The sequence below is a fragment of the Amia ocellicauda genome, chromosome 1 (genome assembly GCF_036373705.1).
Source record: "Amia ocellicauda isolate fAmiCal2 chromosome 1, fAmiCal2.hap1, whole genome shotgun sequence".
NCBI classification, from domain to species: domain Eukaryota; kingdom Metazoa; phylum Chordata; class Actinopteri; order Amiiformes; family Amiidae; genus Amia; species Amia ocellicauda.
Window position 1 is genome coordinate 61,508,472 of NC_089850.1, and position 26,032 is coordinate 61,534,503.

At 42.1% G+C, this 26,032-nt stretch overlaps 1 protein-coding gene across 6 annotated transcripts; it reads left to right on the plus strand.

The window, feature by feature from the left end:
- The first annotated feature begins 9,233 nt into the window (after positions 1–9,233).
- LOC136756964 (galactose-specific lectin nattectin) lies at positions 9,234–25,641 on the plus strand. Of its 6 annotated transcripts, XM_066712362.1 has the most exons (10): positions 9,234–9,643; positions 13,414–13,649; positions 16,927–17,162; positions 21,945–22,180; positions 22,675–22,773; positions 22,863–22,964; positions 23,060–23,233; positions 24,299–24,450; positions 24,642–24,763; positions 24,947–25,641. In XM_066712362.1, exons 5-10 carry the CDS (start codon positions 22,677–22,679, stop codon positions 25,104–25,106), a joined length of 807 nt encoding a protein of 268 aa, XP_066568459.1. In that variant the 5' UTR covers positions 9,234–9,643; positions 13,414–13,649; positions 16,927–17,162; positions 21,945–22,180; positions 22,675–22,676; the 3' UTR covers positions 25,107–25,641. The 6 variants fall into 6 exon arrangements, with proteins under 6 accessions (XP_066568459.1, XP_066568462.1, XP_066568461.1 ...); XM_066712364.1 differs by lacking the exon at positions 9,234–9,643 and having other exon boundaries at positions 13,239–13,649; positions 22,150–22,180; XM_066712359.1 differs by lacking the exon at positions 9,234–9,643 and having other exon boundaries at positions 13,240–13,649.
- The last annotated feature ends 391 nt before the right edge of the window (positions 25,642–26,032 follow it).

A 26,032-nucleotide genomic window follows, 5' to 3' on the forward strand; every position in this document is an offset into this window, starting at 1 on the left:
CCTGGGCACGCTCCTGTTCTCTCTCTACACTCGGTCACCTCATCGCATCCCATGGTTTCTCCTACCACTTCTACGCTGATGATGCCCAGATCTTCCTGTCTTCTTCTGACCCTCTCATCGCCTCTCGTATCTCTTACTGCTTGTCTGCTATCTTCGCCTGGATACACTCGCACCACCTCAGGCTCAACCTCTCCAAATCGGATCTCCTGTTTTTCCTCCACTCTTCCTCACCTTCTGCTGATCTCTCCATCTCGATCCCCTTGGAATGCACCACACTCTCTCCTTCTTCTTCCGCAAAAAATCTAGGAGTCACCCTCGATCCTGCGCTCTCCTACTCCCAGCACATCACCACACTGACAGGCTCCTGCAGATTCTTCCTGAGCAACATACACCGGATCCGTCCCTTCCTCACCGACTACTCGACTCAGCTGCTCGTCCAGTCACTGGTCCTCTCCCGCCTGGATACTGCAACTCCCTCCTGGCCGGCCTGCCTGCATCTACTACCCGCCGCTCCAGCTCATCCAGAACTCTGCGGCTCGTCTGGTATTCTCTCTGCCACGATTCACACACGCTACTCCACTGCTCCCGATATCGGCACGCATCCAGTTCAAGACATTGACCCTCACCTACCGCTGTCTTGACCACACTGCACCAAGCTACCTTCAGTCACTCGTCTCTCCATACATCCCCTCCAGACCACTGCGCTCCTCCAGTGCCAGAAGACTAACTCTGCCTCCTCTCCACTCTCCTTCCTCCAGAGCCGCTCCTTCTCATCCCTGAACCCTAAATGGTGGAACGACCTGCCCACCGAAGTCAAAACAGCAGAGTCCTTGACCTCTGGCGCTTACTCAAGACACATCTTTTCCGACAGTACTTGTAATATTAGTCCTTTTATTATTGCTAGATAGCACTTCACAGTTTTATTATGCTTCTTGCGTTTTTGATTGTTTTCCTCCTTGCTCCCTTTCCTGTAGCCCTTGACTGTGACCCTACATCTTGACAGCACTTACTGTACTTGTGTAAATTGTGAATTGGAATTTGTAAAATGTATTTTGAATTGCTATGCTTTAGTTAAATTGAATTTATAATGATTGATGCCTTGTATTTCACTGTATTTTTGCACTTTGTTTTGCACTTATGTTGTAAGTCGCCCTGGATAAGGGCATCTGCCAAGAAATAAAAAAAAATAATAATAATAATAAAAAGGTCTGCTTGCAAATTATGGCATTGCTCCTGCCCAGCTCGATGAATCAGTTGAAGACAATGAAGAGAACTTGCAGACTCTGAGATTTCCAGAGCCAGAGGTCTATGTTAGCCTGGAACAACAAGAAGCTGTACGTCTTATTGTTTCAGAGTACACTTGTTGTATAGTGCACTATTATTTCTACAACAAATAGGCACACACATGAAACCAGAGTTGCCTAAATAAACGTGTAGGCTTTTATTACGTCTCTTCAGAACTGACGCTCCCAGTTTACCAAAAACAGGATGTGACCCGGAGGCGTGACGGGTCACCTAGAGGGACAAACTACTGTAGCAATACACAACAACACTGATGTCAGAGAAAAGTATGTGACTTGCTGTAGAGAGGTGGCGCGGCCCGTCAGAGGTACCTGACATGCTTTTTTAAAAGCAGAACTTATATTTTCCCAATGTTCACAATGCAAATTCAATGTTTTTTTCCTTTTTTTTTGGTACACTTTGATCTGAAATTGTTTTGTTGATGGCTAAGTGTCACCTTGCTATAAAACTATTATAGTCAATACACTGGAGAGAATACAACATGACAAAATGCTATGTTAATGCATTTATTAAACACTTCCAAAAAACTTTGGGTACTGTGTTATTGTGTATTAAGATTTTTTCATTCAGAGAAGTAGATGTCACAGGCATCTGAAGCCTACCCCACATCCTTAGAAATACCAGTAAACTGAAAAAAGTGTAGGCAATTAAAATAATGTTCTTACATCAATGCATAAAAATCAAAATGTAAAAATATGAACTTTTTTCTAATAATACAAAAAAATTACAAACAAAAATAAAATTGCACAAAGCTGAGATTTCATGCTTTCCCAAAGCCAACAGACTCCTTTACTGCTCTCGTAATTAACATTTTAAGTTCATTTTCATCCTCAACCCCTCTTGGGAGGTAGATTGAAGCATATGGGATCCTGCAAAGCCCCTGTTCCTGTTGATAGAAATCAATGGAAGATCTGCTTGGGAATCCAAGAGAAGGAATTGCATCCGCTCCAGTGATGAAGATCAACAAGTCTTCATATGTCACTTCGGTTTCCTTCTCTATGGAAGAACAATATTTAACACAACTGATACATATGTTTATTTATTTTGAAAAAATTAACAGATACCACTTTGGTATAGATTTGTTTTATATACAGAAAAAAATTACTTACCATTTATCATGTTAACAAATAGTTCCCAGGCGTATATAGTTTCCTCCTGTGCTTCTCTTTTGTTGGATCCGTCCACACTCCAGCAAATGTCAAAAAGACATTTAAAAGCAGTTCTAGTCAGCGGTGTTCTTGTGTTTGTGAAGACAGGTAGGAAAGCCAGCATGTTTTCCCTGACCATGTCCCACAGATTCCCAAGGCCATTCAGCCCCTCAACAAACTGACCAATCATGCTTGCAGTCCTAAAAACACAAAATATAAACCAACATATGTTAAGTGCTCTATTAGTACTTCAGATTATAAAATATTTATCTGGTTTATAAAAATTTGTATAGGACAACACCTGTGATAGATGTAGTGCTTCACAACACTTGAATAAATATTTCCAATGTCTTGGACTTGGGCTGTGAAAATCCATGGCACACCATACTCACTTATCCAGTCACCAAGCTTTTGTTTAAGGTCTTCTACATCATGCTCTAACATGAACTGTGAAAACTAAAAAACATAACAAATGAACAAAACAAATCTAGACATAAAATATTGTACTGCTGGGGTTTAAAATATTTTCAAATTGACATTTTCTAATGTTTTTCTAACAGTTTATAAATACACTACACTGTAATTTCTGTTGTGTGTCTGCATCAGGGAGATAGCTGTAATCAAAATTGTCTAACTTTGGTGACTCTCCACACATCAATTTATACAAGGTGAGGTTAATGCCCTGATCCCTGGCCCACCATGTGCCAGAGTCCAGGCCATCAGCTTCCCTGCTTTGAAATATTTCCTCTCTTCTAAAGCTTTCTGATCATATGTGAAAAACAAGTGCCCTGGTCTTCCCTCAAATACTCCAAAACTGGACTGCACTTCTAACATAAGAAGCCTAACAAAAGAGAAAATAATGCATTTGACATGTGTTATGTACTCGGTTTGAAAGCAACAGCACAAAACAGAACATTTAAGTACAATAAACTGCTGGCATCAATGAAAAAGGGGATTAATGAGATAGTATGGGGTTTCTTAATTTCTTGTATGTGTATTAAACAAAGGACATACCTGAAAAACTCGCATTGGGGTCCTCCATAATCATCCGCTTCTTCCCCAACAAATTCAACATGAGGACCTTTGTCCCATTGGAAGTTCGGTTTGTTTACTGCTTTAAGAGTATCGTGAAGTATCTTCCTCCTCCTTACAATTACAGTAGTTTGAAGTTCAAGGGTAGTGCTTTCCAATTTATATACTTTCAACAAGGAAGTCAAATCCACATCTGTCTAAAATTTCTAAAAAATCATATAAATACTGTGACATTCACAATAATGTACAACTCTGATTTTACGAGAACAAAAAATAAAGACTTACGATTCCAGTAGTTCTGTTGTTACTACTGTGATCAATCATTTCTTCTTCATCACTGTCACTAGAAATGCTAAGCAGGAAGTCCTCCCATAAACATATCACACAGCAATGCATTATATTAATGGGCAGATATAGCTGCATTCTGAGACATCTGTAGTATCCTTTATTTAATGGGTTGGAAACCCTGGTTCTGCAAGTCCTTCCCTGACTTTTGTTAAAATTTTGCCCCAAATTACTTAATTGGAACAAGGTCCTGACTCTCCGTGATCATTAAAGATCCCAATGCACTGTTCGAAAAGGGTAGGTGTACCAACCCTTTTGTCCTGGCCAAATTCCAAGTGTTTCCTCATATTCACCCACTCCACTTCCAATTGTAATGATTTCCTAATCATTATAACGCAGTTTGATATTAAAGCGCTATAGAAAAAAATCTAATAATATTAGACATTATTGTTCAATTAAAAAACACAGGATACCGTTTAGGTAGAGTTTCACAAGTTTGTTGGAACTGGGTTCTGCTGCACCGTCTGCTGCCCTCTGCAATCGTCTATAATAAATCTACACAAAAATTAAGAGCTTTGATTTCTATGGGCTTGATCTGTCATTTTATTAATTTAAGACACACACAAAAGTCCTATTACTATACTTTAAAATGTATTACTAAAACATATTAAAAGATTTGTTCTGATTTTAATACAGGATGGCATTATGCATTCACAGTTAACTTAACAAGGAACCAAGGAGAACATGAAAACTCCCAAAATCCAGTGACTTAAAATCTCTGTAGTGTTTTGCTAATTGGTATATAGGAAATATTAAAATATGTTAAAGATAGTGTATTAGTAAATAAAGCTTACATTTGGTGTTCCTGCATTTTGCCATTCTGATTCACTTAACGATTCATCCTGTTTGAAATAAAACATTTAAAAAAGTTATGTTTGCTTCATGTACATCTTACATGCTTGTTATAGCCTCTCTCTGTTTAAACGAATGCTGAATTTGTGTAAAATTCAAATAAAGGTACAATTATTAAATGTTATGAAATAATGACAAATAATTAGTGAACACTAACAAGACAGTGAACTTATCAAGGGGTGTTGCATTTTAAGGGTTACCTCAAAGTTTGATATTTTATGTGAAGGTTGTTGAACAGCTTGAGCTGTATTTGCCACCAAAGTTGTTTCAGTTAAAATCAGCTGCTATTGATGCTCATGAGTCTATGGATTAAATGTCACAACGGCTTGCCATACAGGAGTGAATTGGATGTGTATATGCATAGAGAACTGTTACAGATGTAAACCGCTAAATCAAACTTTTCCCCTTTCCCCCTCGCTATGCCTCTGTAGATCTTCCTCGGATTATTATCATTGAAATGCAGATGAACTGAAGGCGCTGTGTGAGGAGCGCACTGCTCTGCAGGTTTGACTGGCATCACTCTGCAGTGGATTGGACAGCCGGAAGCTCTTTTTTTGTGCTGCAGGGAGTTTCATGTGGACATTGTTGTGGATTTTTAGTTTTTCTGGATTGCCTTGGCTTTTAACTATTTTAAATCTTTTTGTTTTACAGTTTTTAGCATACCGGAAATCTATAATACAATAAATGCGCCCTGTGTTTGTCTCCATGCTGTGGACAGGCATAAGATCCAGTGATTGATCTCTTTCTGTAAGTGAGGACCAGAATTGGCAGTTTGAGTCCTAGTGCCTACGGTGGCCCTGATATGGTGGCCCTGAAGTGCAACTGCTGAAAAAATAAAACAGCATTTTCAGAAGCAATTACGGAAAGGATGAAAGGATGAATGGGTGAAAGGGTGATGAAAGTCACGTCGGCCGAGCCTGCTTCCCCGGAAGAGTCAACAAATTTTGAGAAAGGGGCGCCAACTGCGCAGTGCGCTAAGTGTCATATTAATATTGCTGTGTCTTCTGCTCTCTGTCCACTTTTTGGTGACATATTAACAGTTATAGGGCTGTCCTAACATGTATTCGAAATTAATGAAAGCTTATAGGAGACAGAATGGGGTTAAAAGTAGCTATATTTACTAAATGAACAACTGTACTTCATTATTACAAGGCAGTGTGACAGTGCTTTATTTTTATTATTATTCTTAAGCACTGACAGAAAACATCCGTTAACAATTCCATCAGAAGGAGCAGTTTACGGATTTAATAGACAAGAGCAGGAGCTAATTTGGAAATGCAAAATGAGACGGCTTTAACAAATATGAATATCTCCAAAAAACTAAGAAACAATAATAAACAACACATTCATATAAAATAGTATTTTTATTTTAGGGCGGCACGGTGGCGCTGGGTCGGGTCTCGGCTCGGTGTCTGTCTGCGCGGTTTCCCGGGTCTCCCGCTTTTCCCACCGTCCGCCAGGTTGATCGGCAAAGATAAACTGCCTGCACTGGGCTGCGTCCGTCCTGGGGTGTTCCTGTGTTCCTGCCGATCCGCCATGGGCTTCCCGCCACCCTGACCAGGATAAGCGGCTTCGAAAATGGATGGATTTTTATTTTATTAAGGACTTTTGCATTGTCTCTCTAACTTATCTTAATTCTACATGCGTTTTATACTGAATGTACTTTTCTGCTTTAAAACCACGACCTGTCTGTAGTGTTCTGTACAAAACCTGTTGGGAACCTTAACCTTTGTTTTATTGTCTACTTCAAATAAACCATTCACAAATGTGCCTGCACAAATGTATACATTATAAAGCAAACAAAAAAAAAAAATATATATATATATATACATTAACCCATTGATACAATAAAGTTGTAAGAAAAGTATATTTAATTTATGTTATTATTATTATTATTATTATTATTATTATTATTATTATTATTATTATTAATGAGTGTTATTCTATCTTTTGGAATTGCCCTCAAATTTGCCTGCCCCAATTATGCGTGACCAGACATTGTAATTTACATTGGATCAGGACTACTTTACTTTTTTAATGTAAAATCTTTCAAATACAGTTAACACAAAATAAAGCTTCTACAATAAATTAATAACTGTAACAGAAAAAACACCAACCGAGTACATACTCACTCTAAACATGTATGATTCTTCAGCGGTTCTATCGACCCTTTGGGTTGTTCGTGAGTTAAAGGGTTCGTTAAGAAGCGTGAGTTCGGTGGTAACACAAGGGAGCATTTAAGAGCCCTTTTCATCATAATCGCGATTGATTTAACACACATTCAACTGCTTTAAGGATCCTGGTTTGCAGGACCCTTTAGGGTTCCTCTACAGTATCAACCCTGGGAATCCAAAAAGGTTCTTATTAGAACCTTCACTTCGTACAGTTTACGTATAAGCTGAGTACTGTAATTGTATAAGAAAATATACATGTTTAGGTAAATTAGTGTTACTATTAGCTTTCATTCATTTCTGATACATTTTAGGACAGATCTATAACTCTTAATATGTCAGCACAAAGTGGATAGAGAGCAGAAGATCACAACAATATTAATATGATACTTCATGCACTGCGCAGTTGGCGCCCGTTTCTCTGTTGTCTCTTCTGAGAAGCTGCTCGGCCGACGTGACTTGCTTGCTGTCCAATGGCATCTGTCAAATATACTTCACAATGTCCCTCCCTTTCCGTAATTGCTTCTGAAAATGCTGCAGCTGTTGCTTTATTTTTTCAGTAGTCGCAGGGCCACCGTAGTAATGTCATTCTTTATCAGTCTCCATGAGCAAAGTCCCGTTAGCATAAATCCAGGACAGGCCAGATGTACAGGAGGTCGCCTAGGGCCCCAGAATATCAAAGCGCCCCTAAAATTTCACATTTATTTATTTTATTAAAAAAAAAACAAATCCACTGGGCGCAGGTTACATTGGTGCTGCTAATGCGACAGCGCTATGAGGTGGAGAGATGGCATCTTTTAAAAGAAAAGAGAGAGGAGATACGAGGCTGGGAAGGTGCAAGGCAGAGATATGCTTATAGACAGTGGCGTAGCCAGGAGTTCCTGCGTAACAGAATGAGTAATTCAAGGCAGGGGGGTCTGGGGGGATTACTCCATAAAATGTTGAACATTTGAGACCTGAAATGCGCGATTGTGTGTCATTTCGAAGTCGAATCAGGCAGAATTTGACTGAAACGTATCTTTGTTTCACAAACACACATCAGTACTGGGCACATTCAGTGAAAAATCACACATCGCCCAACATTATGCAGCAAACTAGACGTGGTTTCTGGTGTTTGTCAGTCACAGATGTCTATTTTGGTGGAGTTCTGTAACTGAAACGGGTTACAATGCACAACGGTCATTTGTGCACCTGATAGAAATATGCGTCTTCATTGGAAATCAGCTGTTTCCACCGCTGATGATGGACTTTCTAGGTGAATGCAAGCATGATGCCCGAATTCATCAATAACATCAACATACAGTACTCTGAGGTGCTTAGTTATGTACAGGTGAGCGAGCACATAAAGACTTTCTTCTGGAGCGCAAACATGTTCTGGGAGTCTGCGCATGTCCGTGTGTTTAGAACTTCACTGAGGAAAACACTGGTGAACACTGATGAGCACTGGTGAACACTGGGAGAAGAGTACAGAGTTGCCTCTTGTTAGTTACATGTAAGTAATTACGAAAAAAAAAAATCGAAGTTTATTAAACAAAAAAGCATGGGACCCCCGCACCACCTCAATTCAAACACTGAGGGAACAGCGGGTCAGCTGTTCAGGGTTGTGCTTGTCCACCTCACTCAGCATGGCGTCACATAGTGTCCAGTCAGTCAGTGTTAATGTGCTGTAGTGTCCAGTCAGTCAGTGTTAATGTGCTGTAGTGTCCAGTCAGTCAGTCAGTGTTAATGTGCTGTAGTGTCCAGTCAGTCAGTGTTAATGTACTGTAGTGTTCAGTCAGTCAGTCAGTGTAAATGTGCTGTAGTGTCCAGTCAGTCAGTCAGTGTTAATGTGCTGTAGTGTCCAGTCAGTCAGTGTTAATGTACTGTAGTGTCCAGTCAGTCAGTCAGTGTTAATGTGCTGTAGTGTCCAGTCAGTCAGTCAGTGTTAATGTGCTGTAGTGTCCAGTCAGTCAGTCAGTCAGTCAGTGTTAATGTGCTGTAGTGTCCAGTCAGTCAGTCAGTGTTAATGTACTGTAGTGTCCAGTCAGTCAGTGTTAATGTACTGTAGTGTATAGTCAGTCAGTGTTAATGTGCTGTAGTGTCCAGTCAGTCAGTGTTAATGTACTGTAGTGTCCAGTCAGTCAGTCAGTGTTAATGTACTGTAGTGTCCAGTCAGCCAGGCAGTGTGTGTACCCCCCTCAGTGTGAAGAAGAGGATATTGTTGTTTCAGGTGCACTCAAAACATTATGCAATCAGAGAGAGAGAGTCAGAGATAGAGGAAGTGTACATATTTCACAATTTCGGCATGTCCAGTTTTGTGTTATTCACTTATTGCGTCAGATTCCCAACCTCTCCCTCTCCTCCTCCACGTGTTGTGTTAATGGACCGTGGTGTCCAGTCAGTCAGTGTTTCAACACTCCATTTCTCAATTAATCTCTCTCCCTTTCCCTTTCTCCCTCTCTCCCTCTCTCCCTCCCTATCTCTCTCCCTTTCCCTCTCCCTCTCCCATTCTCTCTGTGTTGGTTCATTCTGTACTTTCTTCTTCCCCACACCCTCTGCACCCCATGCTGATAAATAGCAAACAGAGCGAGAGAGGTTAGAGTGACAAAGTACAGAGAGACACGCTTTGAACCTTATCCAGTGAAACAGCAGGGACAGAGAGAGACAGCAAGGGAGGACAAATGAGCCAGCATTAGAGAGAGAAAAAGAAAGAGAGGAAAGGAAGGAGAGAGAGCAACTAGTTGAAAGAATACAAAGAGAGAGTATAATTATTCACATTACAGCTCATCTGCAGACGTGATACTACAGACACAGGTAATACAATGAATATACGCATACTACTGCTGCTAATACTTAAAATAATAATAATACTGATACTACTACTATTGCTGATAATTCTAAGTCTAGTGATACAAATACAACCCATCACAGTGTTATTGCAACAACTACTTCAGTACTATTAGCATTGCTTCTGCTACTGCATTACTACTACTGCTACTGCTATACATTGTGTAGTATTTAATCACTCTGTAGATTCAAATATAATCTATCCCTCATTCTCTCTCTCTTACAGTCAGTGTTAATGTGCTGTAGTGTCCAGTCAGTCAGTGTTAATGTACTGTAGTGTCCAGTCAGTCAGTGTTAATGTACTGTAGTGTTCAGTCAGTCAGTCAGTGTTAATGTACTGTAGTGTTCAGTCAGTCAGTCAGTGTTAATGTACTGTAGTGTCCAGTCAGTCAGTCAGTGTTAATGTACTGTAGTGTCCAGTCAGTCAGTCAGTGTTAATGTACTGTAGTGTCCAGTCAGTCAGTGTTAATGTATTGTAGTGTTCAGTCAATCAGTGTTAATGTGCTGTAGTGTTCAGTCAGTCAGTCAGTGTTAATGTACTGTAGTGTCCAGTCAGTCAGTGTTAATGTACTGTAGTGTCCAGTCAGTCAGTGTTAACGTGCTGTAGTGTCCAGTCAGTCAGTCAGTGTTAATGTGCTGTAATGTCCAGTCAGTCAGTGTTAATGTGCTGTAGTGTCCAGTCAGTCAGTGTTAATGTACTGTAGTGTTCAGTCAGTCAGTCAGTGTTAATGTTCTGTAGTGTTCAGTCAGTCAGTCAGTGTTAATGTACTGTAGTGTCCAGTCAGTCAGTGTTAATGTGCTGTAGTGTCCAGTCAGTCAGTGTTAATGTACTGTAGTGTCCAGTCAGTCAGTGTTAATGTGCTGTAGTGTCCAGTCAGTCAGTGTTAATGTGCTGTAGTGTCCAGTCAGTCAGTCAGTGTTAATGTGCTGTAGTGTCCAGTCAGTCAGTGTTAATGTGCTGTAGTGTCCAGTCAGTCAGTGTTAATGTGCTGTAGTGTCCAGTCAGTCAGTCAGTGTTAATGAAGTGTAGTGTCCAGTCAGTCAGTCAGTGTTAATGTGCTGTAGTGTCCAGTCAGTCAGTCAGTGTTAATGTGCTGTAGTGTCCAGTCAGTCAGTGTTAATGTGCTGTAGTGTCCAGTCAGTCAGTGTTAATGTACTGTAGTGTCCAGTCAGTCAGTGTTAATGTGCTGTATTGTCCAATCAGTCAGTCAGTGTTAATGTGCTGTATTGTCCAATCAGTCAGTCAGTGTTAATGTGCTGTAGTGTCCAATCAGTCAGTCAGTGTTAATGTGCTGTAGTGTCCAGTCAGTCAGTGCTAATGTGCTGTAGTGTCCAGTCAGTCAGTGTTAATGTGCTGTAGTGTCCAGTCAGTCAGTGTTAATGTGCTGTAGTGTCCAGTCAGTCAGTGTTAATGTGCTGTAGTGTCCAGTCAGTCAGTCAGTGTTAATGTACTGTAGTGTCCAGTCAGTCAGTCAGTGTTAATGTGCTGTAGTGTCCAGTCAGTCAGTGTTAATGTGCTGTAGTGTCCAGTCAGTCAGTGTTAATGTACTGTAGTGTCCAGTCAGTCAGTGTTAATGTACTGTAGTGTCCAGTCAGTCAGTGTTAATGTACTGTAGTGTCCAGTCAGTCAGTGTTAATGTACTGTAGTGTTCAGTCAGTCAGTCAGTGTTAATGTGCTGTTGTGTCCAGTCAGTCAGTGTGAATGTACTGTAGTGTCCAGTCAGTCAGTGTTAATGTGCTGTAGTGTCCAGTCAGTCAGTGTTAATGTACTGTATTGTTCAGTCAGTCAGTCAGTGTTAATGTGCTGTAGTGTCCAGTCAGTCAGTGTTAATGTGCTGTAGTGTCCAGTCAGTCAGTGTTAATGTGCTGTAGTGTCCAGTCAGTCAGTCAGTGTTAATGTGCTGTAGTGTCCAGTCAGTCAGTGTTCATGTGCTGTAGTGTCCAGTCAGTCAGTGTTAATGTGCTGTAGTGTCCAGTCAGTCAGTGTTAATGTACTGTAGTGTCCAGTCAGTCAGTCAGTGTTAATGTGCTGTAGTGTCCAGTCAGTCAGTCAGTGTTAATGTACTGTAGTGTCCAGTCAGTCAGTGTTAATGTACTGTAGTGTTCAGTCAGTCAGTGTTAATGTACTGTAGTGTTCAGTCAGTCAGTGTTAATGTACTGTAGTCTTCAGTCAGTCAGTCAGTGTTAATGTACTGTAGTGTCCAGTCAGTCAGTGTTAATGTACTGTAGTGTCCAGTCAGTCAGTGTTAATGTACTGCAGTGTTCAGTCAGTCAGTCAGTGTTAATGTGCTGTAGTGTCCAGTAAGTTAGTGTTAATGTACTGTAGTGTCCAGTCAGTCAGTGTTAATGTGCTGTAGTGTCCAGTCAGTCAGTCAGTGTTAATGTGCTGTAGTGTCCAGTCAGTCAGTGTTAATGTGCTGTAGTGTCCAGTCAGTCAGTGTTAATGTACTGTAGTGTTCAGTCAGTCAGTCAGTGTAAATGTGCTGTAGTGTCCAGTCAGTCAGTCAGTGTTAATGTGCTGTAGTGTCCAGTCAGTCAGTGTTAATGTGCTGTAGTGTCCAGTCAGTCAGTCAGTGTTAATGTGCTGTAGTGTCCAGTCAGTCAGTCAGTGTTAATGTGCTGTAGTGTTCAGTCAGTCAGTGTTAATGTACTGTAGTCTTCAGTCAGTCAGTCAGTGTTAATGTACTGTAGTGTCCAGTCAGTCAGTGTTAATGTACTGTAGTGTCCAGTCAGTCAGTGTTAATGTACTGCAGTGTTCAGTCAGTCAGTCAGTGTTAATGTGCTGTAGTGTCCAGTAAGTTAGTGTTAATGTACTGTAGTGTCCAGTCAGTCAGTGTTAATGTGCTGTAGTGTCCAGTCAGTCAGTCAGTGTTAATGTGCTGTAGTGTCCAGTCAGTCAGTGTTAATGTGCTGTAGTGTCCAGTCAGTCAGTGTTAATGTACTGTAGTGTTCAGTCAGTCAGTCAGTGTAAATGTGCTGTAGTGTCCAGTCAGTCAGTCAGTGTTAATGTGCTGTAGTGTCCAGTCAGTCAGTGTTAATGTGCTGTAGTGTCCAGTCAGTCAGTCAGTGTTAATGTGCTGTAGTGTCCAGTCAGTCAGTCAGTGTTAATGTGCTGTAGTGTCCAGTCAGTCAGTCAGTCAGTCAGTGTTAATGTGCTGTAGTGTCCAGTCAGTCAGTCAGTGTTAATGTACTGTAGTGTCCAGTCAGTCAGTGTTAATGTACTGTAGTGTATAGTCAGTCAGTGTTAATGTGCTGTAGTGTCCAGTCAGTCAGTGTTAATGTACTGTAGTGTCCAGTCAGTCAGTCAGTGTTAATGTACTGTAGTGTCCAGTCAGCCAGGCAGTGTGTGTACCCCCCTCAGTGTGAAGAAGAGGATATTGTTGTTTCAGGTGCACTCAAAACATTATGCAATCAGAGAGAGAGAGTCAGAGATAGAGGAAGTGTACATATTTCACAATTTCGGCATGTCCAGTTTTGTGTTATTCACTTATTGCGTCAGATTCCCAACCTCTCCCTCTCCTCCTCCACGTGTTGTGTTAATGGACCGTGGTGTCCAGTCAGTCAGTGTTTCAACACTCCATTTCTCAATTAATCTCTCTCCCTTTCCCTTTCTCCCTCTCTCCCTCTCTCCCTCCCTATCTCTCTCCCTTTCCCTCTCCCTCTCCCATTCTCTCTGTGTTGGTTCATTCTGTACTTTCTTCTTCCCCACACCCTCTGCACCCCATGCTGATAAATAGCAAACAGAGCGAGAGAGGTTAGAGTGACAAAGTACAGAGAGACACGCTTTGAACCTTATCCAGTGAAACAGCAGGGACAGAGAGAGACAGCAAGGGAGGACAAATGAGCCAGCATTAGAGAGAGAAAAAGAAAGAGAGGAAAGGAAGGAGAGAGAGCAACTAGTTGAAAGAATACAAAGAGAGAGTATAATTATTCACATTACAGCTCATCTGCAGACGTGATACTACAGACACAGGTAATACAATGAATATACGCATACTACTGCTGCTAATACTTAAAATAATAATAATACTGATACTACTACTATTGCTGATAATTCTAAGTCTAGTGATACAAATACAACCCATCACAGTGTTATTGCAACAACTACTTCAGTACTATTAGCATTGCTTCTGCTACTGCATTACTACTACTGCTACTGCTATACATTGTGTAGTATTTAATCACTCTGTAGATTCAAATATAATCTATCCCTCATTCTCTCTCTCTTACAGTCAGTGTTAATGTGCTGTAGTGTCCAGTCAGTCAGTGTTAATGTACTGTAGTGTCCAGTCAGTCAGTGTTAATGTACTGTAGTGTTCAGTCAGTCAGTCAGTGTTAATGTACTGTAGTGTTCAGTCAGTCAGTCAGTGTTAATGTACTGTAGTGTCCAGTCAGTCAGTCAGTGTTAATGTACTGTAGTGTCCAGTCAGTCAGTCAGTGTTAATGTACTGTAGTGTCCAGTCAGTCAGTGTTAATGTATTGTAGTGTTCAGTCAATCAGTGTTAATGTGCTGTAGTGTTCAGTCAGTCAGTCAGTGTTAATGTACTGTAGTGTCCAGTCAGTCAGTGTTAATGTACTGTAGTGTCCAGTCAGTCAGTGTTAACGTGCTGTAGTGTCCAGTCAGTCAGTCAGTGTTAATGTGCTGTAATGTCCAGTCAGTCAGTGTTAATGTGCTGTAGTGTCCAGTCAGTCAGTGTTAATGTACTGTAGTGTTCAGTCAGTCAGTCAGTGTTAATGTTCTGTAGTGTTCAGTCAGTCAGTCAGTGTTAATGTACTGTAGTGTCCAGTCAGTCAGTGTTAATGTGCTGTAGTGTCCAGTCAGTCAGTGTTAATGTACTGTAGTGTCCAGTCAGTCAGTGTTAATGTGCTGTAGTGTCCAGTCAGTCAGTGTTAATGTGCTGTAGTGTCCAGTCAGTCAGTCAGTGTTAATGTGCTGTAGTGTCCAGTCAGTCAGTGTTAATGTGCTGTAGTGTCCAGTCAGTCAGTGTTAATGTGCTGTAGTGTCCAGTCAGTCAGTCAGTGTTAATGAAGTGTAGTGTCCAGTCAGTCAGTCAGTGTTAATGTGCTGTAGTGTCCAGTCAGTCAGTCAGTGTTAATGTGCTGTAGTGTCCAGTCAGTCAGTGTTAATGTGCTGTAGTGTCCAGTCAGTCAGTGTTAATGTACTGTAGTGTCCAGTCAGTCAGTGTTAATGTGCTGTATTGTCCAATCAGTCAGTCAGTGTTAATGTGCTGTATTGTCCAATCAGTCAGTCAGTGTTAATGTGCTGTAGTGTCCAATCAGTCAGTCAGTGTTAATGTGCTGTAGTGTCCAGTCAGTCAGTGCTAATGTGCTGTAGTGTCCAGTCAGTCAGTGTTAATGTGCTGTAGTGTCCAGTCAGTCAGTGTTAATGTGCTGTAGTGTCCAGTCAGTCAGTGTTAATGTGCTGTAGTGTCCAGTCAGTCAGTCAGTGTTAATGTACTGTAGTGTCCAGTCAGTCAGTCAGTGTTAATGTGCTGTAGTGTCCAGTCAGTCAGTGTTAATGTGCTGTAGTGTCCAGTCAGTCAGTGTTAATGTACTGTAGTGTCCAGTCAGTCAGTGTTAATGTACTGTAGTGTCCAGTCAGTCAGTGTTAATGTACTGTAGTGTCCAGTCAGTCAGTGTTAATGTACTGTAGTGTTCAGTCAGTCAGTCAGTGTTAATGTGCTGTTGTGTCCAGTCAGTCAGTGTGAATGTACTGTAGTGTCCAGTCAGTCAGTGTTAATGTGCTGTAGTGTCCAGTCAGTCAGTGTTAATGTACTGTATTGTTCAGTCAGTCAGTCAGTGTTAATGTGCTGTAGTGTCCAGTCAGTCAGTGTTAATGTGCTGTAGTGTCCAGTCAGTCAGTGTTAATGTGCTGTAGTGTCCAGTCAGTCAGTCAGTGTTAATGTGCTGTAGTGTCCAGTCAGTCAGTGTTCATGTGCTGTAGTGTCCAGTCAGTCAGTGTTAATGTGCTGTAGTGTCCAGTCAGTCAGTGTTAATGTACTGTAGTGTCCAGTCAGTCAGTCAGTGTTAATGTGCTGTAGTGTCCAGTCAGTCAGTCAGTGTTAATGTACTGTAGTGTCCAGTCAGTCAGTGTTAATGTACTGTAGTGTTCAGTCAGTCAGTGTTAATGTACTGTAGTGTTCAGTCAGTCAGTGTTAATGTACTGTAGTCTTCAGTCAGTCAGTCAGTGTTAATGTACTGTAGTGTCCAGTCAGTCAGTGTTAATGTACTGTAGTGTCCAGTCAGTCAGTGTTAATGTACTGCAGTGTTCAGTCAGTCAGTCAGTGTTAATGTGCTGTAGTGTCCAGTAAGTTAGTGTTAATGTACTGTAGTGTCCAGTCAGTCAGTGTTAATGTGCTGTAGTGTCCAGTCAGTCAGTCAGTGTTAATGTGCTGTAGTGTCCAGTCAGTCAGTGTTAATGTGCTGTAGTGTCCAGTCAGTCAGTGTTAATGTACTGTAGTGTTCAGTCAGTCAGTCAGTGTAAATGTGCTGTAGTGTCCAGTCAGTCAGTCAGTGTTAATGTGCTGTAGTGTCCAGTCAGTCAGTGTTAATGTGCTGTAGTGTCCAGTCAGTCAGTCAGTGTTAATGTGCTGTAGTGTCCAGTCAGTCAGTCAGTGTTAATGTGCTGTAGTGTCCAGTCAGTCAGTCAGTCAGTCAGTGTTAATGTGCTGTAGTGTCCAGTCAGTCAGTCAGTGTTAATGTACTGTAGTGTCCAGTCAGTCAGTGTTAATGTACTGTAGTGTATAGTCAGTCAGTGTTAATGTGCTGTAGTGTCCAGTCAGTCAGTGTTAATGTACTGTAGTGTCCAGTCAGTCAGTCAGTGTTAATGTACTGTAGTGTCCAGTCAGCCAGGCAGTGTGTGTACCCCCCTCAGTGTGAAGAAGAGGATATTGTTGTTTCAGGTGCACTCAAAACATTATGCAATCAGAGAGAGAGAGTCAGAGATAGAGGAAGTGTACATATTTCACAATTTCGGCATGTCCAGTTTTGTGTTATTCACTTATTGCGTCAGATTCCCAACCTCTCCCTCTCCTCCTCCACGTGTTGTGTTAATGGACCGTGGTGTCCAGTCAGTCAGTGTTTCAACACTCCATTTCTCAATTAATCTCTCTCCCTTTCCCTTTCTCCCTCTCTCCCTCTCTCCCTCCCTATCTCTCTCCCTTTCCCTCTCCCTCTCCCATTCTCTCTGTGTTGGTTCATTCTGTACTTTCTTCTTCCCCACACCCTCTGCACCCCATGCTGATAAATAGCAAACAGAGCGAGAGAGGTTAGAGTGACAAAGTACAGAGAGACACGCTTTGAACCTTATCCAGTGAAACAGCAGGGACAGAGAGAGACAGCAAGGGAGGACAAATGAGCCAGCATTAGAGAGAGAAAAAGAAAGAGAGGAAAGGAAGGAGAGAGAGCAACTAGTTGAAAGAATACAAAGAGAGAGTATAATTATTCACATTACAGCTCATCTGCAGACGTGATACTACAGACACAGGTAATACAATGAATATACGCATACTACTGCTGCTAATACTTAAAATAATAATAATACTGATACTACTACTATTGCTGATAATTCTAAGTCTAGTGATACAAATACAACCCATCACAGTGTTATTGCAACAACTACTTCAGTACTATTAGCATTGCTTCTGCTACTGCATTACTACTACTGCTACTGCTATACATTGTGTAGTATTTAATCACTCTGTAGATTCAAATATAATCTATCCCTCATTCTCTCTCTCTTACAGTCAGTGTTAATGTGCTGTAGTGTCCAGTCAGTCAGTGTTAATGTACTGTAGTGTCCAGTCAGTCAGTGTTAATGTACTGTAGTGTTCAGTCAGTCAGTCAGTGTTAATGTACTGTAGTGTTCAGTCAGTCAGTCAGTGTTAATGTACTGTAGTGTCCAGTCAGTCAGTCAGTGTTAATGTACTGTAGTGTCCAGTCAGTCAGTCAGTGTTAATGTACTGTAGTGTCCAGTCAGTCAGTGTTAATGTATTGTAGTGTTCAGTCAATCAGTGTTAATGTGCTGTAGTGTTCAGTCAGTCAGTCAGTGTTAATGTACTGTAGTGTCCAGTCAGTCAGTGTTAATGTACTGTAGTGTCCAGTCAGTCAGTGTTAACGTGCTGTAGTGTCCAGTCAGTCAGTCAGTGTTAATGTGCTGTAATGTCCAGTCAGTCAGTGTTAATGTGCTGTAGTGTCCAGTCAGTCAGTGTTAATGTACTGTAGTGTTCAGTCAGTCAGTCAGTGTTAATGTTCTGTAGTGTTCAGTCAGTCAGTCAGTGTTAATGTACTGTAGTGTCCAGTCAGTCAGTGTTAATGTGCTGTAGTGTCCAGTCAGTCAGTGTTAATGTACTGTAGTGTCCAGTCAGTCAGTGTTAATGTGCTGTAGTGTCCAGTCAGTCAGTGTTAATGTGCTGTAGTGTCCAGTCAGTCAGTCAGTGTTAATGTGCTGTAGTGTCCAGTCAGTCAGTGTTAATGTGCTGTAGTGTCCAGTCAGTCAGTGTTAATGTGCTGTAGTGTCCAGTCAGTCAGTCAGTGTTAATGAAGTGTAGTGTCCAGTCAGTCAGTCAGTGTTAATGTGCTGTAGTGTCCAGTCAGTCAGTCAGTGTTAATGTGCTGTAGTGTCCAGTCAGTCAGTGTTAATGTGCTGTAGTGTCCAGTCAGTCAGTGTTAATGTACTGTAGTGTCCAGTCAGTCAGTGTTAATGTGCTGTATTGTCCAATCAGTCAGTCAGTGTTAATGTGCTGTATTGTCCAATCAGTCAGTCAGTGTTAATGTGCTGTAGTGTCCAATCAGTCAGTCAGTGTTAATGTGCTGTAGTGTCCAGTCAGTCAGTGCTAATGTGCTGTAGTGTCCAGTCAGTCAGTGTTAATGTGCTGTAGTGTCCAGTCAGTCAGTGTTAATGTGCTGTAGTGTCCAGTCAGTCAGTGTTAATGTGCTGTAGTGTCCAGTCAGTCAGTCAGTGTTAATGTACTGTAGTGTCCAGTCAGTCAGTCAGTGTTAATGTGCTGTAGTGTCCAGTCAGTCAGTGTTAATGTGCTGTAGTGTCCAGTCAGTCAGTGTTAATGTACTGTAGTGTCCAGTCAGTCAGTGTTAATGTGCTGTAGTGTCCAGTCAGTCAGTGTTAATGTACTGTAGTGTTCAGTCAGTCAGTGTTAATGTACTGTAGTGTTCAGTCAGTCAGTCAGTGTTAATGTACTGTAGTGTCCAGTCAGTCAGTGTTAATGTACTGTAGTGTCCAGTCAGTCAGTGTTAATGTACTGTAGTGTTCAGTCAGTCAGTCAGTGTTAATGTGCTGTTGTGTCCAGTCAGTCAGTGTTAATGTACTGTAGTGTCCAGTCAGTCAGTGTTAATGTGCTGTAGTGTCCAGTCAGTCAGTGTTAATGTACTGTATTGTTCAGTCAGTCAGTCAGTGTTAATGTGCTGTAGTGTCCAGTCAGTCAGTGTTAATGTGCTGTAGTGTCCAGTCAGTCAGTGTTAATGTGCTGTAGTGTCCAGTCAGTCAGTCAGTGTTAATGTGCTGTAGTGTCCAGTCAGTCAGTGTTCATGTGCTGTAGTGTCCAGTCAGTCAGTGTTAATGTGCTGTAGTGTCCAGTCAGTCAGTGTTAATGTACTGTAGTGTCCAGTCAGTCAGTCAGTGTTAATGTGCTGTAGTGTCCAGTCAGTCAGTCAGTGTTAATGTACTGTAGTGTCCAGTCAGTCAGTGTTAATGTACTGTAGTGTTCAGTCAGTCAGTGTTAATGTACTGTAGTGTTCAGTCAGTCAGTGTTAATGTACTGTAGTCTTCAGTCAGTCAGTCAGTGTTAATGTACTGTAGTGTCCAGTCAGTCAGTGTTAATGTACTGTAGTGTCCAGTCAGTCAGTGTTAATGTACTGCAGTGTTCAGTCAGTCAGTCAGTGTTAATGTGCTGTAGTGTCCAGTAAGTTAGTGTTAATGTACTGTAGTGTCCAGTCAGTCAGTGTTAATGTGCTGTAGTGTCCAGTCAGTCAGTCAGTGTTAATGTGCTGTAGTGTCCAGTCAGTCAGTGTTAATGTGCTGTAGTGTCCAGTCAGTCAGTGTTAATGTACTGTAGTGTCCAGTCAGTCAGTCAGTGTTAATGTGCTGTAGTGTCCAGTCAGTCAGTGTTAATGTACTGTAGTGTCCAGTCAGTCAGTGTTAATGTGCTGTAGTGTCCAGTCAGTCAGTCAGTGTTAATGTACTGTAGTGTATAGTCAGTCAGTGTTAATGTACTGTAGTGTCCAGTCAGTCAGTGTTAATGTACTGTAGTGTCCAGTCAGTCAGTCAGTGTTAATGTACTGTAGTGTCCAGTCAGTCAGTCAGTGTTAATGTGCTGTAGTGTCCAGTCAGTCAGTGTTAATGTGCTGTAGTGTCCAGTCAGTCAGTGTTAATGTGCTGTAGTGTCCAGTCAGTCAGTGTTAATGTGCTGTAGTGTCCAGTCAGTCAGTCAGTGTTAATGTGCTGTAGTGTCCAGTCAGTCAGTGTTCATGTGCTGTAGTGTCCAGTCAGTCAGTGTTAATGTGCTGTAGTGTCCAGTCAGTCAGTGTTAATGTACTGTAGTGTCCAGTCAGTCAGTCAGTGTTAATGTGCTGTAGTGTCCAGTCAGTCAGTCAGTGTTAATGTACTGTAGTGTCCAGTCAGCCAGGCAGTGTTAATGTACTGTAGTGTCCAGTCAGTCAGTGTTAATGTACTGTAGTGTTCAGTCAGTCAGTGTTAATGTACTGTAGTGTTCAGTCAGTCAGTCAGTGTTAATGTACTGTAGTGTCCAGTCAGTCAGTGTTAATGTACTGTAGTGTTCAGTCAGTCAGTGTTAATGTACTGTAGTGTTCAGTCAGTCAGTCAGTGTTAATGTACTGTAGTGTCCAGTCAGTCAGTGTTAATGTACTGTAGTGTCCAGTCAGTCAGTGTTAATGTACTGTAGTGTCCAGTCAGTCAGTCAGTGTTAATGTGCTATAGTGTCCAGTCAGTCAGTGTTAATGTGCTGTAGTGTCCAGTCAGTCAGTCAGTGTTAATGTGCTGTAGTGTCCAGTCAGTCAGTGTTAATGTGCTGTAGTGTACAGTCAGTCAGTGTTAATGTGCTGTAGTGTCCAGTCAGTCAGTGTTAATGTGCTGTAGTGTCCAGTCAGTCAGTGTTCATGTGCTGTAGTGTCCAGTCAGTCAGTGTTAATGTGCTGTAGTGTCCAGTCAGTCAGTGTTAATGTACTGTAGTGTCCAGTCAGTCAGTCAGTGTTAATGTGCTGTAGTGTCCAGTCAGTCAGTCAGTGTTAATGTACTGTAGTGTCCAGTCAGTCAGTGTTAATGTACTGTAGTGTTCAGTCAGTCAGTGTTAATGTACTGTAGTGTTCAGTCAGTCAGTGTTAATGTACTGTAGTCTTCAGTCAGTCAGTCAGTGTTAATGTACTGTAGTGTCCAGTCAGTCAGTGTTAATGTACTGTAGTGTCCAGTCAGTCAGTGTTAATGTACTGTAGTGTTCAGTCAGTCAGTCAGTGTTAATGTGCTGTAGTGTCCAGTCAGTTAGTGTTAATGTACTGTAGTGTCCAGTCAGTCAGTGTTAATGTGCTGTAGTGTCCAGTCAGTCAGTCAGTGTTAATGTGCTGTAGTGTCCAGTCAGTCAGTGTTAATGTACTGTAGTGTCCAGTCAGTCAGTGTTAATGTACTGTAGTGTCCAGTCAGTCAGTCAGTGTTAATGTGCTGTAGTGTCCAGTCAGTCAGTGTTAATGTACTGTAGTGTCCAGTCAGTCAGTGTTAATGTGCTGTAGTGTCCAGTCAGTCAGTCAGTGTTAATGTACTGTAGTGTATAGTCAGTCAGTGTTAATGTACTGTAGTGTCCAGTCAGTCAGTCAGTGTTAATGTACTGTAGTGTCCAGTCAGCCAGGCAGTGTGTGTACCCCCCTCAGTGTGAAGCAGAGGATATTGTTGTTTCAGGTGCACTCAAAACATTATGCAATCAGAGAGAGAGAGTCAGAGATAGAGGAAGTGTACATATTTCACAATTTCGGCATGTCCAGTTTTGTGTTATTCACTTATTGCGTCAGATTCCCAATCTCTCCCTCTCCTCCTCCACGTGTTGTGTTAATGGACCGTGGTGTCCAGTCAGTCAGTGTTTCAACACTCCATTTCTCAATTAATCTCTCTCCCTTTCCCTTTCTCCCTCTCTCCCTCTCTCCCTCCCTATCTCTCTCCCTTTCCCTCTCCCTCTCCCATTCTCTCTGTGTTGGTTCATTCTGTACTTTCTTCTTCCCCACACCCTCTGCACCCCATGCTGATAAATAGCAAACAGAGCGAGAGAGGTTAGAGTGACAAAGTACAGAGAGACACGCTTTGAACCTTATCCAGTGAAACAGCAGGGACAGAGAGAGACAGCAAGGGAGGACAAATGAGCCAGCATTAGAGAGAGAAAAAGAAAGAGAGGAAAGGAAGGAGAGAGAGCAACTAGTTGAAAGAATACAAAGAGAGAGTATAATTATTCACATTACAGCTCATCTGCAGACGTGATACTACAGACACAGGTAATACAATGAATATACGAATACTACTGCTGCTAATACTTAAAATAATAATAATACTGATACTACTACTATTGCTGATAATTCTAAGTCTAGTGATACAAATACAACCCATCACAGTGTTATTGCAACAACTACTTCAGTACTATTAGCATTGCTTCTGCTACTGCATTACTACTACTGCTACTGCTATACATTGTGTAGTATTTAATCACTCTGTAGATTCAAATATAATCTATCCCTCATTCTCTCTCTCTTACAGTCAGTGTTAATGTGCTGTAGTGTCCAGTCAGTCAGTGTTAATGTACTGTAGTGTCCAGTCAGTCAGTGTTAATGTACTGTAGTGTCCAGTCAGTCAGTCAGTGTTAATGTGCTGTAGTGTCCAGTCAGTCAGTGTTAATGTGCTGTAGTGTCCAGTCAGTCAGTCAGTGTTAATGTACTGTAGTGTCCAGTCAGTCTGAGTGTGTACACTGTATTCTCCCTCTCTTTCTCTGCAGTGATGGATGAATCGGATAACTACACCTCTCTGCATGAGTACAATGATGACAGTCTCAAGGGGAAGAGACCTATCCTTCCCCCCGCCAACAGTCTCCAAGGTAAAACAGCATTACTCTGTGTATCAGTGTGTCAGTCAGTGTGTCAGTCAGTCAGTGTGTCACTGTTGATTGATGTCCTATGTGCTCAGGTGCGCAGGGCTTTGTTAAGAGAGCGATGCACCAGACTCACCTGATCCTCACGGTGGCGCTTCTGATCTCTGTGGCCGCAAACATTGCCTTCACCATTGTCTGTGAGTCACTCCACTCACTCTGTGTATGTGTGTGTGTCTGTGTCTCAATCTTTATCAGTAAAGTCAATATAAATCTCTCTCTATATCTCTCCCAGTGTCTGGAAGACAGGAGCCCACCCCCCCGTGTCCGAATGTAAGCAGGCAGTGTACCGACGGGCAGGGAGACCCCACCCTAATCCTCCAGATCTCAGACCTGGAGACACGATATTCTTCCCTGTGTAAAGAGTTCAAGGCACTGGGCAGAAACTGCTCCCTCACTGACAAGCAAAGTGAGTGAGAGTCTCAGTCAGTCAGTGTTAATGTGCTGTAGTGTCCAGTCAGTGTTAATGTGCTGTAGTGTCCAGTCAGTCAGTCACTGTTAATGTACTGTAGTGTCCAGTCAGTCAGTGTTAATGTGCTGTAGTGTCCAGTCAGTCAGTCAGTGTTAATGTGCTGTAGTGTCCAGTCAGTCAGTCAGTGTTAATGTGCTGTAGTGTCCAGTCAATGTTAATGTGCTGTAGTGTCCAGTCAGTCAGGGTTAATGTGCTGTGGTGTCCAGTCAGTCAGTGTTAATGTGCTGTAGTGTCCAGTCAGTCAGTCAGTGTTAATGTGCTGTAGTGTCCAGTCAGTCAGTCAGTGTTAATGTGCTGTAGTGTCCAGTCAATGTTAATGTGCTGTAGTGTCCAGTCAGTCAGGGTTAATGTGCTGTAGAGTCCAGTCAGTCAGTGTTAATGTACTGTAGTGTCCAGTCAGTCAGTGCTAATGTGCTGTAGTGTCCAGTCAGTGTTAATGTGCTGTTGTGTCCAGTCAGTCAGTGTTAATGTACTGTAGTGTCCAGTCAGTCAGTGTTAATGTGCTGTAGTGTCCTGTCAGTCAGTCAGTCAGTGTTAATGTGCTGTAGTGTCCAGTCAGTCAGTGTTAATGTGCTGTAGTGTCCAGTCAGTCAGTCAGTGTTAATGTACTGTAGTGTCCAGTCAGTCAGTCAGTGTTAATGTGCTGTAGTGTCCAGTCAGTCAGTATTAATGTGCTGTAGTGTCCAGTCAGTCAGTGTTAATGTACTGTAGTTTCCAGTCAGTCAGTGTTAGTGTACTGTAGTGTCCAGTCAGTCAGTGTTAATGTACTGTAGTGTCCAGTCAGTCAGTGCTAATGTGCAGTAGTGTCCAGTCAGTGTTAATGTGCTGTAGTGTCCAGTCAGTCAGTGTTAATGTACTGTACTGTCCAGTCAGTCAGTGTTAATGTGCTGTAGTGTCCAGTCAGTCAGTCAGTGTTAATGTACTGTAGTGTCCAGTCAGTCAGTGTTAATGTGCTTTAGTGTCCAGCCAGTCAGTGTCTCTTTCTGTCTCTCTCTCTCTCAGTCCAGCAGTGTCAATCCTGTCCTGACCAGTGGCACCACTTCTCAGACAGCTGCTTCTATTTCAGCCGCAAGAAGATGGATTGGCCGTCAGCACAGACACAGTGTGAGGATCTGGGTGGCCGGCTGGTCATCGTGCACACACACCAGGAGCATGTGAGCCTTTGACCGCTGACTGACCACAACACTGACTGACGACTGTGATTTTACTCTCATTCAATTCCGCTCTTACACTATTCATACTTGTGTGTTACTCCACCCTTACTCCACCTTTACACTGCCCTAACTCCAATATTCTCCAGTTGCCATCTCTTTTACTCCACACTTACTCCACCCTTACTCCACAGGACTACCTGCAGCACGAAGCGAAGAAGCTTGGCGGGTTTGACTACCATTACTGGATCGGCCTGAGTGACCTAAAGACCGAGGGCGACTGGAGATGGGTGGACAACACTCCTGTGAACCTAACGTACGGAGAGCCACCCTATGTGTGTGTGTGTGAGAGAGTGAGTGAGTGAGTGAGTGTGTATGAGTGAGTGAGTGAGTGAGTGAGTGAGTGAGTGAGTGTGTATGTGATTGTTTGTATTTATGTGCTGTAGTGTCTACTTGATCCATATGTATATCCTATACTAGCTCCCTCTCTCTGTCTCAGGTACTGGGCAGACACAGAGCCTGATAACCACCTGTCTGGGGGTCTCCATGGGGAAGACTGCGCTGTACTCAACTCACACACGCGCTCCTGGCACGATGTCCCCTGTGAATTCCTGTACCCAGCCATCTGTGAGACCAGCGCTCTCACTTTCACTGCCTGACTGGCAAACTGACTGACTGACTGACTGAGATACTGACTGACTGACTGACTGAGATACTGACTGACTGACTGACTGATATACTGACTGACTGACTGACTGACTGACTGAGATACTGACTGACTGACTGACTGAGATACTGACTGACTGACTGACTGATATACTGACTGACTGACTGACTGACTGACTGAGATACTGACTGACTGACTGACTGACTGACTGAGATACTGACTGACTGACTGACTGAGATACTGACTGACTGGCATACTGACTGACTGGCATACTGACTGACTGACTGGCATACTGACTGACTGACTGCTGGCACACTGACTGACTGAATAATTTTGCCCTGCTCTGCATAGGAGATCTGTGCTGCTCAATTGATTTTCCAGGAATGGAGTGATTTAGAAACTGCTCGTTAATGAGGTACAATGATTGGTGAGTGGCAGTTCTGATGTCTGTGATGCTCTGTGATCGGTGAGTTATTGGGCTAAGTCACAATTCATTTTATTGATTTCAAGTAAATCTCTTTCCATCACTGACTGTGTGACAAGACTATTATTTCTCACAGTAGTTGTACAGTGCTAAACTATACTGTACTATATTACACTGCATTGTACTGTGCTATACTATGCTGTTCTGTACTATACTATACTTTTCTCATCTGTACTATTCTACACCCTACTGGTCTATATCAAACTATTATACTGCACTATACTGTATTGTTTATCACTATACTTTAGTGTAATGTACAGTCCCATTCTATTCTGCCCTATAATATACTACAATGTGCCTTACTAAACTGTACTATGATGTATTTTACTTTGCTGTACTGTACTATAAAACACACTGTACTGTAAAAAACTTTACTATACAATACTGTACTATTCTATACTACACTTCACTGTACTATACTATGTGTTTAACTG

What these genes read in the sequence shown, in the direction of transcription:
- LOC136756964 (XM_066712362.1), top strand. Translation starts at nt 22,677, where the DNA reads ATGGATGAATCGGATAACTACACCTCTCTGCATGAGTACAATGATGAC. An exon ending in CTCCCTCACTGACAAGCAAA is followed by an intron (nt 23,234 to 24,298) that starts GTGAGTGAGAGT and finishes TCTCTCTCTCAG; the next exon opens with TCCAGCAGTGTCAATCCTGT. An exon ending in TGCACACACACCAGGAGCAT is followed by an intron (nt 24,451 to 24,641) that starts GTGAGCCTTTGA and finishes CTTACTCCACAG; the next exon opens with GACTACCTGCAGCACGAAGC.